Raw genomic sequence first — 14,013 nt, 5'->3', positions numbered from 1 at the left:
AGCTACAAATCCAATCATTTTAGTACCTAATAACAAATACTCTTCAAATTGTAAATTAGACCATTTTATTTTGTACAGTCATCAAAGAAAACACGAACACAAAAAAGACGACAATCTAAATCAAGTCCTTTTTGGGTGACTGACTGACTGCAGCTTGAACAATAGTCAACAGGCTAGCTACCATTAGTTAGCTCACAGACTTTGGTAGCTATCAATTTAACTAACATTATCTGAGGAGACACAATAGTGGCCTAGAAATACAATGACATTGCTAAAGTAGGCAAGTAATTAGTAGAAAACAACTTTGCCATCGTTATCATGTTGTCAAATGTACTTAGAGATGGCAATTGCCATAGCTAGAAACAGTTGTAAAAAATGCTAACATTAGCTAGTTAAAAGCCGGTCCTGTCACTCAATCTTAGATAGCTAAAGTTATGCTCCATCTAAAGTCAATCTGACTCTATTACAGTGATGACAAAATGATTTGCCTCCTTTTAGAAATTTTATTGTTTTTTCCAAATAACTATAATGCACTTTAGACTAAATCTTCATCAGAACATTGCAGCTCAGAGAATGTCATTGAGTAGCTAGTAGAACGTTCATTCGGGCATCTGTCCTCAAGAGAACATTCAAAACAATAACAAATCATGCAACTGTGGAAATGGGAGAACCATCTCACTCCATCAATCATGCCTTCATGGTAGAGTGGCCATGACGGAAGCCACTCCTCAATAAAAATCACATGACAGCCCGCTTGAAGTTTACCAAAAAGTACCTTACGATTCTCAGTCCATGAGAAACAAGATTCTCTGGTCTGATGAATCCAAGATTGAACTCTTTGGCCTGAATGCCAAGAGTCACATCTGGAGGAAACCTGGAACTATACCTGTGGTGGCAGAATCATGGTGTGGGGATGTTTTTCAGCAGCAGGGACTGGGAGACTATTCAGGATCAAGGTAAAGATGAACGGCGCAAAGTACAGCGAGATCCTTGATGAAAACTTGCTCAGGACCGCCAGACTGGGGTGAAGATTCACCTTCCAACAGGACAACGACCTTTTAGCACACAGCCAAGACAACACAGCAGTGCCTTCGGGACAAGTCCCCGAATGTCCTTGAGTGACCCAGATTTGAACCCAATCGAACATCTCTGGAGAGACCTGAAAACAGCTGTACAACGACGCTACTCATCCAACTTGACAGAGCTTGAGTGGATCTGTAGAGAATAATGGGAGAAACTCCCCAAATACAGGTGTGCCAAGCTTGTAGTGTCATACCCAAGAAAACTCAAGGCTGTAATCCCTGCCAAAGGTGCTTCAACAAAGTACTGAGTAAAGGGTCTGAATACTTACGTAAATACTTTAGTTTTTTTTATTGTATATTTTTGCAAAGTTTAACATAACAATGTGCGAAAAAGTTAAAAGGTCTGAATACTTTCCGAATGCAGGGATGCGATAGCGAATGTCATTTTTGGTGAGTTTGGACATTTACAAGCGAATGTGAACGAGACATTGTGCAAATTAACTAAGTTTTGGATGCATCCTTGTCTGAAGGAAGAACAGTACTGGCTCTGAAGCAGCATGTGTACACGCTGTGCCTGTGTGGAGTCTGGGGTCGCTCGGGCAATGGGCCTGCCTGCTCTTCTTGAAGAAAAGGGGGGAGAAGAAGATGGGCCAAGAACAGACGGGAGAAAAACACAAGGAAATCAAGATAGTGGCATTAATTACAAATAATGAATCCAATCCACCTTTGACTTCTCTAACATGGCAGAAAGCTAACACAATATGGTGCCCCGTCACCTTATTTTTTCAGCCACTTACTTAGATAACGCGACCCAAAAGTTGAACTTGCTAGTTAATGCAGAATTCAGCATTTTTCACGCAGAAAAATAAATAAAACGGTTAATATCTTGCTGCGTTTTGTAAACGCAGATGTAAAATGCTTCTTATTGTAATTTCTGCTCTGCATTACACATTTTGTGCTTCAGTTGCGCTTCTCCACCCAGATGAGAATTCACAAACGGCATTCTATCAGCAGACCGCACTCTGACTGTGTAGCTACTTTTCTCCGGTACTTTTCTTGGTGTAAACAACCTACTTTTCTCTGTAAAATACAAGATTAACTTTAAGCAAAACATTAGGAAATGTAGCTGGCTGTGTGACTGGCTCAACTGTTCTGGGGAACTACTCGTTCTTTATTTTACATTATGAAGCTTAGCGATCTGCTTTATCTTGTATTGCACAAGTTGACTGTATGTATTTACATAAACATGAGCTACAAATATTAAACTGTATTGAACAACTTCAAAGAAATACTTTCAATTATATTAATGGTATTGGAAAAACCATCCCGTGGCTATTTCCAAATACCCCGGTATACCTCCCAAGCCCATAACATTCAACATCATATTTATTCAGATATATTCAGTTATCATATTTGCATTTAACATTTTCTTATACCTGTGGGCTACCACAAAAAAGGGGGGGGGACAAATCTGAGAAATGCATATCAAGAAAGATAATGAGCAGCATCAAAAGTTGTGTAAGATTTTGTATGCAAGGAAAATAAACAAACTTTTTTTTTCCACATTTGAGTGTGTGTGTGTGTGTGTGTGTGTGTGTCTTTGTGTCATAACACATAGTTGCTCCATCCATATACTGTAGATTGACTCTGTAGTTTCACTACTATTGTTATCTTCTGCGTTTCGCTCAGAGGAATTATTTTCAACTCTGCCCAGATTCAAGTCTGACAGACTGCCTAATGGAAAGCTTTGCAGTCCATTCTCCATTGTCATCAAGGTTCAACAAAGGCACACTCACCCGAATAACATTGCAACTATGTCTTATCAAACATAATCATAGGAAAACGGTGTCCAGACAGATAGGATATGGTTTGTATTAGTAGCTACCAAACACTTTGTGGCTCTCCTCCCAATCATTCACACCTCATCCCCACTATCTGACATATAAGATATAAAGATATAAATCATTCTCCTATTACCACAATCAGGTTTAAGTATCTCTGGAATTGATGTTGTTCAAACTAAGGGTGGAGTCTTTGAAGTATGCCTTGGAAGGGTGGCTCTGTGCTCCCTTTTTCACTGAAGTGTAGACAGATGAACTCCGATGAACAAACACTGGCAGGATGCTATAACCTTTGTTCTATACATACCAGTGATTCTTGCCTTTTTGTTGTCAGTGGAGCGTTGCAAGCTCTGAGTAATTGGGGTTTGGTTCTTATGAAATCGAGAGATTATTCGCATGCAAATTATACAGTGATCCTATTGGCTCTCTACGAAACAGTTGATAGCTTCGGAATGAACATTTCATACTCTAAGTAATGTTCGGTCTCTCTTTTCTCTCCCCAATCTCTTTCTCCCTCCCATCTTTTTCTGCCTCTATCTTTCTCTTTTAGCATGTTGTCCCCCCTCTCCCCCCCCCTGTCTCACTCACTATCCCTCCATTTGCCTTTCCGTCTATCGCTCGCAAACAGGCCAAGGACCTCAGCTACTCAGAGATGGACCTCCGTGCCAAGCCCAAGAGGTTCGGCACTTTCACCTTCGGCTTGAAGAGGAGTAAGAAGAAGAGGGACGGGGATCTATCCCAGAGTGTCGTGGTCCTCCACAGCCCCAATCCAGAGGTCAAAGGGCAAGAGGAGGAGGAGCCTTTGGACCTCAGCCTCTGGGACATCGGCCAGGGCGGCACTCTGAACAAGAGCGTAAGGTTCGCTATGTCTCAGCCTGACACAAACACTACGACACGAGTCACCTCTTATCCTCCTGCCACTGTCCCCAACGTATCACAGGCCCAGGAGCCCCTGATGGACAGTCCTAAGACTGTCACCAACCAATCAAAATCCCAGGAATCCCTGATGGATAAGATTATTCCTTTTGAAGTGGGTCAGGCTACAGGAAAAGCCCCTTTAGCTATGCCTGAGATGGTGTGGGACGAGACCTCAGAGGAAGAGGAGAGCCCGGATGTTCAGTGTGACAACCCTTATGCCTCAACAGACCATACTGACACAACTTATATGGATGTTGATCGCTTTAACCCAACTCTTCCCTCTTTCCCATCTATCCCACCACCCTGCTATCCATCTCGCCCACCTACACCCTTTTGCTCTCCTCCTACTACAGTTTACACCACAAACCAGGGAGATGACATTTCCCACTCCCCATTACCCAGCTCTGACCCTGTAAGTAGTGGTCTTTCTGATTCTGTCTTTCATGTTACTGAATTCTCACTTACCAAAGCTGAGTCCTGTGTTACCTTCTCCAATGGCCAACCTGTTGTTGCTGAAAATATCAGCACTGTTACCCCTAATACTGATCCCTCTCCCATTGCCTTGGACCCCAATAGAGAAACCTCTGTGACTGAAACAGACACACCTGTCCCTGTGGTTAAAACCGCGACCTTTGCGCTCAACCCTGATACTTTGGCGGACGACACTGACACGCCTATTCTCATCACTGTCAGCTCTTCTCTTGTCACGATCAACTCTGTTACTGATGTGGACACCCTTGCTGACACTGTTACTACCATTGGCACCACCTCCATCAATGACACCTCTGTCTCTACCACGGGTACATCTATGCCTGAAACTGTCACCTCCGTCACCTCTGAAGAGGTCAGCACCGCTATTCCTCATCTTGGCCCCTCTCCCGCTGAAATGGTCATCCCCGTTCCAAGCACTGACAAATCTACAGCTGAAATGCTAGCCTCCATTGCAAGCACGGTCTACTCCATTACCGGCACTGTCCCCAACACTGACACGTCCTCTGCCAACAAAGAGGCATATGGAACTCTGTATGAATCGCTATTTCCTCAAAGTTTCACATCGGAACACAAATCTACCATATCAGACCCTCACTCTACTGAGGGAGGTCTTGACACCAACCTAAACATGAGTTATGACACTGACCCACACCTGTCCTTGGATAACCCCTTTGACTTATTTATACCTGAACCAGTTAAACAGGAGTCTGACACTGCCATTGATCACACGGAAGCTAGTGTCAGTGGCACCACCCAATCAACTCCATTACGGTTTGCCACTGACGCCCCTGTCGCCGACATGGACATACCTGCCACTGTAGTCTCCAAAATGGATGCCAGCCATCCTGACACAGACACCACTGCTTCCCCAAAAACTAACCTCACTTTTAGTGACTCAAAACCAGTATTTGAAGATCTTTATGACTCTCTTTTTCCTGAAAGTTTTCCCTCACATCACATATCTGACAGATCTGCCGTCACTAGTTACATGTCTGACCCAGACATGGAGACATCTGACGCTACGATGGACTCTCCACCTCATAATATGGACACTTCTCTTGAAAGAAAGGATCCCGCTGTTCTTCAAATAGACACCCCCGACCCTAACACAGATATCTCCCTCACTGAGCCTGAGAATTCCAGTTCTCTTGAGTCCACACAGGGGGAATCCTTTGTCACAAAACCAGTCACCATTGACGCTTCCGGCTCCTCTACAATCTCTGAAACGATGGCAGCTGCGACCGGTCAAGAAGCAGAAGTAGAGATTATGGAAGAGGAAAATATTCTGAACTGTGACCCTGACATCGTCAGGGAAAAATCAAATGACGTGTCCACAATTGCTACTGAGGAAGTTCAAGAAGCAGAGATGATGGAAGAGGCCAACATCATAGATTCTAATAGACAGATTGAGGAACATATGCCCTGTGATGCAGACGTTGTCAGGGCAAGCTCACATTATGTGACCATACCAGAGAACAGTAGTGCCATGGAGGTCACTATATCAGTGGTCCATTACAGCATCCTGGACGATGACATGGAGGAGAGTGGAGACGAAAAGGTAAAAGCGGAGGAAGAGAAAGGCACGGGCAGACAGTGGAGGAATGGTAATGAAACCACCGAAATGGGATGGAGTGTGGCGTCGCAGAAAGAAACTGAAGAAATGTTTGAAACGAGGGATAGAGGTCAAGAGAGTGAAGTCCACAAAGAGAAGAGAAACATTGAGTGCCAAGACGAGAGTGACCCGACGAGCCTAGTGCAGGTGGAGGAGAGAAAAGCGAGAGAAGTCTGGCCACTGGTGAAGGAAAAGAGGGAAGAGGGGGTGGAACCAGCCCTGCCGGTTCAGCAGATGCACACGCTCTTGGAATGTGAGTCGCCAGCCCTACCTTTCACCACAGAGCAGCATGGAGAGGAGGAGGGGTCAGGGAGTAACCGGAGTGTGGTTACGCATGCTTGCCCGGGAACAGAGGCCTGCACTTGTACAAATGCACAGACCCCATGCCAGGAAGAGCCACAGGAGGGGAAACACTCTAACAACAGAGGGCGAGAGGACACACTCAAAACACACAACACACTCACACACATTGCCGACGGAGAGGAGAGGATTTTAGACACACATACAACAGAGATAGTGGACTTAGTCACTCGTACTGTCGAGGACACGGGTGCACCGAGCACACCCTCTTTCACTGACCAGAAAACAAACGTAGACACTGTCGCACACAGTGCAGATGGTGAGAACAGACTCTCACTTGACACAGACAGAGAAGAGACATCGACAGACACATTCGCACAAAGCGCTGAGTCCGAGTCCAACACATACACTGCAAAGGGAGAACACAAAGGGACACTCAGCACTGAGTGGATAGACAGCATTTTTACTCAGGACACAGACGGAGCCAGTGGAGAGCCAGTGTCAGAGCAGGTGGCAGTGAATCCTCCAGTCACAGCAGACCCAATCCTCGAGAGACTTCGGAAGAGAGCCAGCGGTCTTGTCACTGAGGACACAGAGAGACCCGGTGCAGAGCCAGAGCAGGTGGAAGTGAAGTTGTCAGTCACTTCAGACACATTCCTCAACTCACAGAAGAACAGAGTCAACTGCCTCAGCCAGACAGAAGGGTAAGTGATTCCATTTGATCTGATGTCCTTACTCTGATTTCTAACTTTTCTTGATGTGTGTGTTTTGAAATGGAGGCAGTTTCATGTGATAATTCTATACTAAATGAGTGAGTGTGTGCCAGATTGGACACGTGTGTCTGAGTGTGAGGGAACGTGGAGACTCGACAACAATAGGACTAATTGATCTGTCATGTCTGCTGTGCAGTAAATTGTGTGTGTATGGTATGGTAGTAGGTGGAATAGAGGACAAGATGGTGATGTCCGTTTTCTCTGCAATGTGTCTGGAATGTTGTTTATTGGAAATGCAAACACTTATCTTATACTGTTGTGATTTATGGTAACAAGCTATAATAACGAATTGAATTTACAGTTGAAGTGAGAAGTTTACATACACCCGAGCCAAATACATTTAAACTCAGTTTTTCACAATTCCTGACATTTTATGGAGTAAAAGTTCCCTGTCTTAGGTCAGTTAGAATCACCACTTTACTTTAAGAATGTGAAATGGCAGAATAATAGTAGAGAGAATGATTTATTTCAGCTTTGATTTCTTTCATCACATTCCCAGTGGGTCAGAAGTTTACATGCACTCAATTAGTATTTGGTAGCATTGCCTTTAAGTTGTTTAACTTGGGTCAAACATTTTGGGTAGCATTCCACAAGATTCCCACAATAAGTTGGGTGAATTTTGGCCCATTCCTCCTGACAGAGCTGGTGTAACTGAATCAGGTTTGTAGGCCTCCTTGCTCGCACATGCTTTTTCAGTTCTGCCCACAAATTTTCTATGGGATTGAGGTCAGGGCTTTGTGATGGCCACTCCAATACCTTGACTTTGTTGGCCATTTTGCCACAACTTTGGAAGTATGCTTGGGGTCATTGTTAATTTGGAAGACCCATTTGCGACCAAGTTTTAACTTCTTGACTGATGTCTTGAGATGTTTCTTCAATATATCCACATAATTTTACTTCCTCATGATGCCATCTATTTTGTGAAGTGCACCAGTCCCTCCTGCAGCAAAGCACGTTTGGGTTGGTGTTCTTTGGCTTGCAAGCTTCCCCCTTTTTCCTCCAAACAGAACGTTGGTCATTATGGCCAAACTGTTCTATTTTTGTTTCATCAGACCAGAGAACATTTCTCTAAAAAGTATGATTTGTCTTTGTCCCCATGTGCAGTTGCAAACCTGGCTTTTTTTACGGTGGTTTGGAGCAGTGGCTTCTTCCTTGTTGAGCGGCCTTTCAGGTTATGTTGATATAGAACTCGTTTTACTGTGGATATAGATACCTTTGTACCTGTTTCCTCCAGCATCTTCACAAGGTCCTTTGCTGTTGTTCTGGGATTGTTCTGGGATTGACAGAACGCGTCTCCTTCCTGAGCGGTATGACGGCTGCGTGGTCCCATGGTGTTTATATTTGCGTACTATTGTTTGTACAGAAGAATGGGATACTTTCAGGTGTTTGGAAATTGCTCCCAAGGATGAACCAGACATTTGCTTTTCTGAGGTCTTGGCTGATTTCTTTTGATTTTCCAATGTTGTCCAGCAAAGAGGCACTGAGTTTGAAGGTAGGGCTTGAAATACATCCACAGGTACACCTCCAATTGACTCAAATGATGTCAATTAGCCTATCAGAAGCTTCTAAAGCCATGACATAATTTTCTGGAATTTTCCAAGCTATTTAAAGGCACAGTCAACTTAGTGTTTTTAAACTTCTGACCCACTGGAATTGTGATACAGTGAAATAATCTGTCTGTAAACAATTGTTGGAAAAAGTACTTGTGTCATGCACAAAGTAGATGTCCTAACTGACTTGCCAAAACTATAGTTTGTTAACAAGAAATTAGTGGAGTGGTTGAAAATCGAGTTTTAATGACTCCAATCTAAGTGTATGTAAACTTCCGACTTCAACTGTATACAGAACTTTCCTACCTTTGTACAGACAGACAGGCATGACCAAGGTCTACTTTAGCGTCCTGATACATGACATGTGGCTCTAAGTAACTAAGTAACTTGGCCATCTGAACCATAAACATTACGTAATCGTTTCTCAGGTGAAACAACTACAATATTTACCAGGTATTTATTTACCTGTTCATTTTCTTTCTGTCACCTTTTGGAATATTTCTTATTTGTGGACATTTCTTCATTGACAATAGCATCCTTTTGTTGTTGTTGAATTGGCCAGTTTCTGGGTGGATCACAAAAATGTGAACGTCTCCAAGCCAGATTGTGGAAGTGGTGATTAGCCTCACCTGTCCGACCACGTATTTGTGGTGACTGCTCTCTGCACCCTCTCAGTGGGATGGGCTGTGAGGAGTCATAGTAAAATAACTTCTGGTGGCTTTAAAACGTCATTGACGTGTGTGTGTGTGTGTGTGTGTGTGTGTGTGTGTGTGTGTGTGTGTGTGTGTGTGTGTGTGTGTGTGTGTGTGTGTGTGTGTGTGTGTGTGTGTGTGTGTGTGTGTGTGTGTGTGTGTGTGTCTGTCTGTCTGAACACTCTTTGTGTAGCCAAGCATGAAGGACATAAGAACATAGCCTATGGTTTTCATTCTTTAAGATAGGTACACTATGTTTATTGTTTCCGCCTAACTCAGGCGCAGCCTTACATGGTCTACCTGATTGTCAGGCCTTTTGCACGATCATGGAATCTTGGACCTATGCCTTTTTTCTTGGAACACCGTAAAGTACCCAGTAGACCCACACAGGAAAGTTTATATAGCCAAGCCACACTGTTATCAGTTCATCTGAAAACATACAGTACAGCAGGGACATTTTCCACATGGCATTATTCTTCGGAAGTACTGTATGTATATATACATTTTTTTTTTTTTAAGAGCAACTTACAACCACCCATAATGTACTTTTCTTAAAATGAAATGTTGCTAAAAGTTATTAGGAAAGAAGTGGAGGGCCCTCAACTACGTGAGTCAATGTGCAACCAAAACATTTTATCGTCATTGAAATGGATACGGCGCAAGGCTTGCTCACCATTTTTAACTATGAAAAACTTTTTTTTTTTTTCATTTTAAAATCATCTGAAAACTAAGGATCTCAACAAATAACAAAAAGATACAGTACCAGTCAAAAGTTTGGCCACACACATTCAAGGATATTTCTTAATTTTTACTATTTTCTACATTGCAGAATAATAGTGAAGATGTCAAAACTATGAAATTACACAAATGGAATCATGTAGTAACCAAAAAAGTGTTAAAACAAATCAGAATACATTTGATATTTTATATTCTTCTAGGCAGAGTTGTAAAGAAAAATCCATATCACAGACTGGCCAATAAAAGATTAAGATGGGCAGAAGAACACAGACACTGGACAGAGGAACTCTGCCTTGAAGGCCAGCATCCCGGAGTCGCCTCTTCACTATTGACGTTGAGAAGGGTGTTGGGGTACTATTTAATGAAGCTGCCAGTTGAGGACTTGTCAGGCGTCTGTGTCTCAAACTAGATTAGCCTTTTAAAATGATAAACTTGGATTAGCTAACACAACGTGCCATTGGAACACAGGAGTGATGGTTGCTGATAATGGGCCTCTGTATGCCTATGTAGATATTCCATAAAAAATCTGCAGTTTCCAGCTACAACAGTCATTTGCAACATTAATAATGTCTACACTGGATCAATTAGATGTTATTTTAATGGACAAAAAAGTAGCTTTTCTTGCAAATACAAGGACACTTCTTGTTTGAGGAAGTGGAAAAGGGGGAAGAGGGGGTGGAGGAGAAGGAAGAGGATGAAGAGGGAGGCGAGGCGAAGAAGAGACTACATAAGTGACCTCAAACTTTTGAACGGTAGTGTATGCTGAGCACTTGTTGACTGCTTTTCCTTCACTCTGTGGTCCAACTCATCCCAAACCATCTCAATTGGGTTGAGGTCGGGTGATTGTGGAGGCCAGGTCATCTGATGCAGCACTCCATCACTCTCCTTCTTGGTTAAATAGCCCTTACACAGCCTGGAGGTGTGTTGGGTCATTGTCCTGTTGAAAAACAAATTATAGTCCAAACCAGATGGGTTGGCGTATCGCTGCAGAATGCTTATTGCATGACATAAGTATTTGATCACCTACCAACCAGTAAGAATTCCGGCTCTCACAGACCTGTTAGTTTTTCTTTAAGAAGCCCTCCTGTTCTCCACTCATTACCTGTATTAACTGCACCTGTTTGAACTTGTTACCTGTGTAAAAGACACCTGTCCACACACTCAATCAAACAGACTCCAACCTCTCCACAATGGCCAAGACCAGAGAGCTGTGTAAGGACATCAGGGATAAAATAGTAGACCTGCACAAGGCTGGGATGAGCTACAGGACAATAGGCAGGCAGCTTCTCCCCACTGTATGTACAGTTGAAGTCGCAAGTTTACATACACTTAGGTTGGAGTCATTAAACTCGTTTTTCAACCACTCCCCAATTTTCTTGTTAACAAACCATAGTTTTGGCAAGTTGTTTAGAACATCTACTTTATGCATGACACAAGTCATTTTTCCAATAATTGTTTACAGGCAGACTATTTCACTTATATTTCACTGTATCACAATTCCAGTGGGTCAGAAGTTTACATACACTAAGTTGACTGTGCCTTTTAAACAGCTTGGAAAATTCCAGGAAATTACAGTGGGGGAAAAAAGTATTTAGTCAGCCACCAATTGTGCAAGTTCTCCCACTTAAAAAGATGAGAGAGGCCTGTAATTTTCCATCATATGTACACTTCAACTATGACAGACAAAATGAGAAAAAAAATCCAGGAAATCACATTGTAGGATTTTTTATGAATTTATTTGCAAATTATGGTGGAAAATAAGTATTTGGTCACCTTCAAACAAGCAAGATTTCTGGCTCTCACAGACCTGTAACTTCTTCTTTAAGAGGCTCCTCTGTCCTCCACTCGTTACCTGTATTAATGGCACCTGTTTGAACTTGTTATCAGTATAAAAGACACCTGTCCACAACCTCAAACAGTCACACTCCAAACTCCACTATGGCCAAGACCAAAGAACTGTCAAAGGACACCAGAAACAAAATTGTAGACCTGCACCAGGCTGGGAAGACTGAATCTGCAACAGGTAAGCAGCTTGGTTTGAAGAAATCAACTGTGGGAGAAATTATTAGGAGATGGAAGACATACAAGACCACTGATAATCTCCCTCGATCTGGGGCTCCACGCAAGATCTCACCCCGTGGGGTCAAAATGATCACAAGAACGGTGAGCAAAAATCCCAGAACCACACGGGGGGACCTAGTGAATGACCTGCAGAGAGCTGGGACCAAAGTAACAAAGCCTACCTTCAGTAGCACACTACGCCGCCAGGGACTTAAATCCTGCAGTGCCAGACGTGTCCCCCTACCTAAACCAGTACATGTCCAGGCCCGTCTGAAGTTTGCTATAGAGAGCATTTGGATGATCCAGAAGAAGATTGGGAGAATGTCATATGGTCAGATGAAACCAAAATATAACTTTTTGGTAAAAACTCAACTTGTCGTGTTTGGAGGACAAAGAATACTGAGTTGCATCCAAAGAACACCATACCTACTGTGAAGCATGGGGGTGGAAACATCATGCTTTGGGGCTGTTTTTCTGCAAAGGGACCAGGACGACTGATCCGTGTAAAGGAAAGAATGAATGGGGCCATGTATCGTGAGATTTTGAGTGAAAACCTCGTTCCATCAGCAAGGGCATTGAAGAGGAAACGTGGCTGGGTCTTTCAGCATGACAATAATCCCAAACACACCACCCGGGCAATGAAGGAGTGGCTTCGTAAGAAGCATTTCATGGTCCTGGAGTGGCCTAGCCACTCTCCAGATCTCAACCCCATAGAAAATCTTTGAAGGGAGTTGAAAGTCTGTGTAGCCCAGCGTGTAACCTTGTGAAGACTTACAGAAAATGTTTGACCTGTCATTGCCAACAAAGGGTATATAACAAAGAATTGAGATAAACTTTTGTTATTCACCAAATACTTATTTTCCACCATAATTTTCAAATAAATTCATTAAAAATTCATCCTACAATGTGATTTTCTGGATTGTTTTTCTCATTTTGTCTGTCATAGTTGAAGTGTACCTATGATGAAAATTACAGGCCTCTCATCTTTTTAAGTGGGAGAACTTGCACAATTGGTGGCTGACTAAATACTTTTTTGCCCCACTGTATGTCATGGCTTTAGAAGCTTCTAATAGGCTAATTGACATCATTTGAGTCAATTGGTGGTGTACCTGTGGATGTATTTCAAAGCCTACCTTCAAACTCAGTGCCTCTTTGCTTGACATCATGGGAAAATCAAAAGAAATCAGCCAAGACCTCAGAAAAATTATTTTAGACCTCCACGCATCTGGTTCATCCTTGGGAGCAATTTCCAAATGCCTGAAGGTACCATGTTCATCTGTACAAACAATAGTATGCAAGTATAAACACCATTACACTACATTGCCATCATACCGCTCAGGAAGTCGGCACGTTTTGTCTCCTAGAGATGAACGTACTTTGGTGCGAAAAGTGCAAATCAATCCCAGAACAACAGCAAAGGACCTTGTGAAGATGCTGGAGGAAACAGGTACAAAAGTATCTTTATCCACAGTAAAACGAGTCCTATATCAACAAAACCTGAAAGGCCGCTCAACAAGGAACTTGCAAGCACTGCTCCAAAACTACCAATAAAAAGCCAGACTACGGTTTGCAACTGCTCATGGGGACAAAGATGGTACTTTTTGGAAAAATGTCCTCTGGTCTGATGAAACAAAAATAGAACTGTTTAGCCATAAATACCATTGTTATGTTTGGAGGAAAAAAGGGGGACACTGCAAGCCAAAGAACACCATCCCAACCGTGAAGCACGGGGTGGCAGCATCATGTTGCACGGGGTGCTTCAATGCAGGAGGGACTGGTGCACTTCACAAAATAGATGGCATCACGAGAAGATGTGGATATATTGAAGCAACATCTCAAGACATCAGTCAGGAAGTTAAAGCTTGGTTGCAAATGGGTCTTCCAAATGAACAATGACCCCAAGCATACTTCCAAAGTTGTGGCAAAAATGGCTTAAGGACAACAAAGTCAAGGTATTTGGCGTGGCCATCACACAGCCCTGACCTCAACCCTATAGAAAATGTGTGTGCAGAAC

The 14,013-nt window shown here is 42.9% G+C and overlaps 1 protein-coding gene across 1 annotated transcript in view; it reads left to right on the top strand.

The window, feature by feature from the left end:
• Nucleotides 1-14,013, top strand: part of LOC110496124 — a 66,509-nt gene that overhangs the window by 15,797 nt on the left and 36,699 nt on the right. The window contains exon 3 of the mRNA XM_021571826.2: nt 3,414-6,889. Coding sequence (XP_021427501.2) covers nt 3,414-6,889 — 3,476 coding nt within the window. The remainder of the gene's footprint in view (nt 1-3,413; nt 6,890-14,013) is intronic.

This window comes from Oncorhynchus mykiss, chromosome 18, assembly GCF_013265735.2.
Source record: "Oncorhynchus mykiss isolate Arlee chromosome 18, USDA_OmykA_1.1, whole genome shotgun sequence".
In the NCBI taxonomy this organism is placed as follows: Eukaryota; Metazoa; Chordata; class Actinopteri; order Salmoniformes; family Salmonidae; genus Oncorhynchus; species Oncorhynchus mykiss.
This window is presented reverse-complemented; position numbering and strand designations above follow the sequence as displayed.